This window comes from Telmatherina bonti, assembly GCF_933228915.1.
Source record: "Telmatherina bonti genome assembly, chromosome: 15".
Classification (NCBI taxonomy): domain Eukaryota; kingdom Metazoa; phylum Chordata; class Actinopteri; order Atheriniformes; family Telmatherinidae; genus Telmatherina; species Telmatherina bonti.
In genome coordinates this window covers 18075237-18082402 of record NC_136613.1, presented here as the reverse complement: position 1 = coordinate 18082402, position 7166 = coordinate 18075237, and the positions used below count along the sequence as shown (strand labels likewise).

The 7166-nt window shown below is 39.3% G+C and overlaps 1 protein-coding gene across 1 annotated transcript; it reads right to left on the bottom strand.

The window, feature by feature from the left end:
- Positions 1-972: 972 nt before the first annotated feature.
- Positions 973-6943, bottom strand: fancb (FA complementation group B; the record flags this gene model as incomplete). Its single annotated transcript, XM_079254684.1, has 8 exons — positions 973-1378; positions 2028-2268; positions 2344-2774; positions 3482-3654; positions 5127-5255; positions 5600-5689; positions 5797-5949; positions 6035-6943. 8 exons carry the CDS (start codon positions 6941-6943, stop codon positions 973-975), a joined length of 2532 nt encoding a protein of 843 aa, XP_079110810.1.
- Between the last annotated feature and the right edge of the window lie 223 nt (positions 6944-7166).

The following is a 7166-nucleotide window of genomic DNA, read 5'->3' as shown; positions in this document are numbered from 1 at the left end:
ATGTGTGAGCTGCTCGCAGAGAGGATAAAGTTGAGTTTCACGCTTCCGAGGTGGCAGACCGGAACTTTATTAGCAACTGTATAACCTGACAAACACAGATTCTCTACCTTTGTAACATGGCATTTACCCCTCAGCAGCAAAGTGGAAATTGTGTCTTATGGCTACAAAACCAATAGAAAAAGGCAAATAGGTGAACAGATTAACTGGGGGGTTATTTCTCTCCTCTAAGTGCAAACAGATTAAATATCACCAAGAACAAACAACAAAATCACAGAGAAAAAAAAAGAAAAAAAAAGACCTCGTATCTAATAAAGGCTGATGTCAACTCCAGCAGGATTTGTTTTTCACTAAGACGAGTAGCATAGAAGCTACAGTGTCTGTATGGCATCACAAGCGAAACCACATGTAAGCTTTTTCTCTCTCTTTTTAAATTGGATCAAAGTAAAATAACTGGACCATGAAAAAAGTACCGTTAAAAGCTTTCATGCAACTAGTCAGTGAGCACATGTATAAAGCTCTGTGCCACTATCACCTGCTGTCCTTTTCCATACCTCTAGCCTCTATCTCCTGCAGAATAGCACACAGCAGCAGGAGCGAGAAATATTAAAGTGTGTTTCTGAACACAGAGGGGCTACAGGGACATGAAAAGAGAAAGCTGAGCGGAGAGCAGTATCGCGACAGTATCAGATTAAGGCTGCGAAACCCAAGAGATGATGCAACGGACATGGGGTGAGGCTCTCAGTAAGAGGCACTGGACAGATATAAAAGGCAAGAGGCTGTCTGCTTTAGTTCAGAACATAACCGAGCTAGAAGTGTATAAAGTAGCTGAAGTACAGCTGGAGAATGTGCAGAAAAAAATAAAATGAAGTGTTTTTATTACGCTTGACAAAAACAAGCGTCAACGTAGTCCCCATTTATGAGAACACACAGTTAACAAATGGCGTTGTCGACAATAATCACATCTGCAGCTGATTAGCTGAGCAAAGTCCTCTGGGTGTCTCTGAGAGCAGCCAAATCTCCATCCATCTGGACTTCACACATGCTTTGAAACAGCTTACGATACCCCCCCACATCCACAAGAGGGCTCAACCTCATCTTGCTCCTCTCCACGTCCCGCTGCCACACCTCCCTGCACCTCTGCAGCCCCTCCACAGAACCCGTCTCTGGGGTCTCCTCATGTCCCTTATCGCCCTCCTCTTCCCGTTCTTCACACAACAGGGACGATGCACAGTCTCTGAGTGACATAATCTCTTTTTCTAAAGCCATAGCAAACCCTTGAGCTGTAGCCTGACGTCTTGTGCCTTTAACAGGTTGGATGAAGCAGGATGGAGGGAGGTACGCCAGCAGCAAGTCCAAGAACTGGAGCATCTGTAACTGGCTGCAGAGGCACAGAAGAGGCACAATTTGCATTTTATTACATCATGTGTTGCAATGGATTTTTTTTTTTTTTTTTTTTTAAAGTTCCATTTCTTGAAGTATTTTAATGGCTTTTTTTCCTCATTTGTCAGCCAATTCTGAGCCACCAACCTGTTCAAAGTTTATTTGCATGATTTGTAATTTTAAGAGCTGTGCTTGCTTCAGAGCCTAATCTCTTTGATATTCAGCGGAGCACCATGCGGACATATGTCTACGTCAACTTCAAAGGCTTGTCTACTTTGAATCTGTTAATGTAAATTCAGCAGCGCCCAGCTCCACATGCAGAACTACCTTTCAGACTTTGTGTACATAAAAGTGAGCTCTAAGCAGTAATGTTACAGTGAGGAATGTATCTGGAAATCTTCATTCTGGCCTTTCCTGCCTTAACACTTGAAACACACATTTCACATCATGCACAAACATGCAGTCCTTTAAATGAAAAACTAGAAAACATGAAAATTCAATTTAGTTGAGTCAGGCGTATTGGAGCAAGGACACGTTGAAACATTCAGTACTGCGGCCCCCGCAGGAACAAATTAAGTAGTTCTAGTCTAAACAATCTGAGGTAAGTAATACCACGTTATTGATATGAATCAATATGAATGATTTACCTGGAGTGGATGGACAGCTCTCCCTGGAAAGGGCTTATTTGATGCCAGTGCAGCAGTATGAGAGCAGATGGCCCTGATGAATCTAATAGGAGATACTGAGGGCTCACTTCTATCTTCTTACAACCAACTTTCCTCTGAATCCAGCCCTCTATGTCACCCAGACTGTAATCAGGAGAGTCTATGTGGAAAACCCAGCGATCCAGCAATGCCAACAGACTTAGGACGTCCTCTCTAACGTCATCTGGGCAAGAAAAAAAGATAAGAAAATAATGAACATCCATATGTTGGGATTAAAATCTCACATTGTGATTTTTACCTCTTTTGAGTTGGGGGTTTTTCAGCAGCTGGGTTTGGAAAATGTCATGAATGTCAATGTCAACTTCCCCACAATGCACGACAACTGGTGCTCTGCTGCTCACCGGGGAAAAAGCATCTGCTTTCAGCGTGTAATGGAGCATGACACGGCACTTGACACAAAAAGAGTTCAGCAGAGGTGCCAGCTTGGTCACCGCAGTCACAGCCAGTCTGTCTGAGTCGAGATCATTGCTGGTGATGTGTCGCTTGCTTCTTTTGGCTGCGGGCTCTGTGAACGCAGAGGCAGACGGGGAAGAAAAGGAAGAAGAGGAGGAGGGTGTTGAGGCGCAGGGTGCGGGGAGCCAGAGCACTTGGCTTTGGGTCTGGATTACTGCAGGCGTTGAGCTCTGGCCTGTCTCTGTCAGGAGGGATAAACTCACACTGGTCACTGGTCTGGAACAAAAATAACACATCACCCGCAATCAGATATCACATAGATCGTAGATAATCCATCTGGAAACGAAAGAGAAAACTACACACTGTGTATGCTGATGAATGTAGGACAGGTTGTGTACCGATTAACACCAACATTCCCAGGTGGTGAAGCTACATCAGCCGAACCAGCACACCAATCAAATCATCAATACAGAGACTCCAGAGGCGATTATGTCAGAAGCAGTTTCCCTCAACATCTTCTCATATATTAAAAAGATTCAAAACGGGAACAGGTGGATGGAAGAATGAGGCTGCTTCTTGTTGCAACATAACGAGCTTGGAGAGTTATTAAAAACTTGTTGTCATGGTGACCACCCAGTCACCTTGTTTCTGCCCTGTGGTTAGAGGCTCAGTTTGTGGAATTTGTTAACAGAAATTAGGTGTTGTTCTTTTATTTCACCACATGGAAAACAGTTAGCAATAATTCCAATGTATGACACTGACACAGAGGATCTTCTTACTTCATGAAAACCTTTACTATTAGCATCACCTGTACTGTTACGGTGCACACACCCATCCACTAGATGCATTTAAATTATTGTGCCTGACTAGCCATTTAGTAGATGAGCATTTGAGAAGAATCAGTACGAAGTGTTTGGATACAGTTTTTCACACAGACAATTATACACACTTTACATCCAGTAATAAAAAGAAAAAATGATTACACAGCACTGTCAGATGTTATTATCACTCCAACAACCATCCTGTCTTCAGTGATGCGATGCCAGAGCTTGTGAGCTTGAAGTTTTGAAGACACTGCTGGTGAGTCTCGCATTTTGTTATCCAAAGTCTCATCCTTAGACACGTCATCACTGTCCCACAGAGCAACAAGGCCTTCCTAGACACAGGGTGCAAAGGCTATAATCAGCAATGGCAAGTGGGTGACACTGCTGGCAGCAACAGTAATTTATGTCAGATAACTGTCATTTAGGAGCAAACTGACAGGACTTTTTCTTTCAGTGTTCCTTAAACACAGAGAGTGTAATTCAGATAAGATGTTTAGTCTCAGATTCAGATTTAGATGTTTAGAGAACATCTAGTGGAAAAGCAGTCGTTAGTAAAAAAAAAAAAAAAAAAAAAAGGGCAGGTGAATGAACACACTGAGCTGATGAATGAATGCTTCTGAATCACACTTACAGCAGAGTAACAAATAAAAATTCCTGAGCTTAAATGATTAAAATCAAACAATTTTTTATAAAGTCACAAAAGAAGAAAAAACACTCATATTCAAATATCATGCAAACTAAGAGATTAAAGAGTTTTGAGAGCGAACTGCTGATTTTTTTTCAAATAAAAATACTTATGGTAACAAAAATCCCAAGTTACTGCTATTCAGATTTACACTGGATAAATAACTTACACAAAGATACAATTGGTAAATATTTAAACTCCCTTTTACCGCCACAGTTTTCTCTCTGAATTTGGTGGAATTGTCGTTGTTTGTCGGGTTTCTTTTTACCCTTGTTCTAAAATTTGGATCAAAACTTCCTTCTTTTGAGAGCTTGTAAGGCTGTTATGTGTATGATGGCATGATGCAGGCCATGGCTCCTATTTGGACCTGATAAAGATCTAAGTTAGAACAAAGTAAATAAAAATTGCTTGGGCAGAACATTACACTTTTGCTGCCATTTGATGTTGCCTAGTTTGAAATTAAGTATTTGCGGATTTACATACAAGAACGACAAAAAGTGTCATGAGAAGGCAAATGAAAAGAATAGGAAAAAGTGAGGGTACTGCATTTATATTACTAAACGACATTCTCCTTAAACTATAATTTGTCAAGAACGGTCAGAAACCCTTTATATAAAGAAAAAAATGTATTAAAAAAAACCCAACATATATATATATATATATATATATATATATATATATATATATATATATATATACATACATATATACACATATATATATATATATATATATATATATATATACACACATATATACATACATATATACACATATATATATATATATATATATATATATATATACACACATATATATATATATATATATATATATATATATATATATATATATATATATATATATATATATATATACATATACACACATATATATATATAAAACTTTATTTTAAAGGCAATAACTACTACTGCAAGATAAATGTAGAGCTACAGCTCATCATCAGAAAAGGAGTGGAGTCGGAGTATAAATCTGTATAAAACAGCCGGTTGTTTATTTGATAACAGTTGTTATTAAAATTCCCTAACACAATGAAATATGGTGTGCAGTTTGTTTTTGTTATGTTTGTACATGTACATCATCTTACATGAACAGTACCTGCTCATGTTGGGTGAGAAGAGTCTCCCTCTCCAACACCACATCAGTGAGGATTTGGACTGACTGCTGCAGAACTCTGTCCTTCACGTTAATTTCTCTTTGAAGTTCTTGAAGGACTATCAATCCACTCTAAATTCCAAAACATATTTGACTGACAGTATACATTATAGGTGGAATGCATAATGAGTGACTCAAGGGAGGTCCATACCAAGAGATTCACACCTCATACAAATACCTTCATCAGGGCACTGGTTATAAAGCATTACAACATTACAGTGTTTAAAGAAATACTTCCTATTGTTTATGTACATCACTATATAATAAATGCATTTACATTAATGAATTAATCAGATAGATTCAATATATAAACAATGCCGGCTGCTTATATATCATCTGCCATTATATTATGTAATTCTAATAATAAAGACCATGTGTGGTCAAATCCTCGGCAGTAATGTGTAATAAAGTCTTACCTGTAATCTGGATTCTAAAGCTTGAAGAGTGAGGATGTAGTTTTCTGGTTGAGGCGGGGGTGTTTTTGGTGATTCGGAGTCATGTCCACCCTAAAATGTGGATTTTCAATTTTCAATCTGCTGTTTTGTAAATGGAAGTTCATGTAACTGTGATGTGGCGTCATGATAAGTAAACAACAACAAAAAAAAGGCCTTACAGAGTAAGAAATACCACAAAGATCAGTGAGGAGGAATTTCTTCAGTAGTTGTGTTTCTTCTTGATCCTTAAAAGCTAGGAGAATCTGGTCTGTTCCACATCCCAAAAAGTCATCCACATGTACAGAGCTGACATCTGACCAGCAGGACTCCACCTGGAGACGAGGGTTTAATGAAGTAGTTTTAATGAAAACGTATAAACACTTGTTAAAATTTATTTAAATTACAGTTTTTGCATACCTTAAATGTTTCCTTCCATACAGTGCAAACATTTCCTTGGTGAAAGAAAATGACAAACAGGGAGCCATTTCTTCCCACGTTAACCAGCTGAATATCCTCAGCTTGTTCGAAGGGTAGCTGGCACACATCTTTTACTATTCCACTCTCAATATAAACAAGTTGCTGACTTGAAGTTGCTGCAACCAAAGCACAGCTCAGAACATCATCTACCATGTCAGCTCTGAGCACCAGGATGCACTGCGTGATGCAAACATAGGGATGAGGTAAAATCATATTACCATCAAAAACTTGTCCCTTCTCAACAAAATAGCCAAGGGTTGGGCTTGCACACTGTTCTGAAGAGGTCAGTCCTAGAACAAAAACTTGCCCCTTGTGGAGAGGGAGTTCTCCAAATACACAGTGTGAAATTTGAATGGGTATCTTTTTCACTCCTCCAGCATGGAGAGATGTGTAAAAAACACAGTTTTCGTGGTTCCACAGCACTGTGGGGCCCTGAAGGATGCACACTTTATCCTTCATCTGGTAGGGGAGCTTAAAGTCAATGCAAGGCTCCAGTCTGTTTGTGCTGCTCAGTGTGAACAGTCTATACTGGAAGCTATCTCTTTTTTTCTCACTCTTCTTTGACACCAAGATGCACGGTGTTTTGACTCTCTTCTGAACATCTATGGCACATTTACATGTTACGATGTCCAGCTGAGGGGAAACCTTCCTGCTGATGACAGCTGATCCCTCTGCTGCGTTCAGGAACACGTTGTTTCTCTGTTCAAAAGAAAGACTATGAAATATTAACTCACTTGTTTCGCAGTCGTTTATGGTGGATTCTTGTTTGCAGTTAAATGAGGTTATCTTTCCGCAGTGTGAAAGGCGATGGGGATTGCAATACAAATCTTCCGAGGGCAACCTCTCCATTATGCAGCTAAGAAGCTCCGAGTTCTTGCCAGATTCTCTCCTTTCACCAAAGCTTGAGTGTATGTTATTGCTATGCAATAAATATTGTAATTTGTCGACATAAGTATTTTATAGATAATACTAGTTGAATGTAATCATAATGTTTAAATGAAGTACAGAATCAAACGAGCGCGCGAACTGAAACTGAACGCTTCCTGTTGAGCCAAGTGCATTGTGGGTAAAA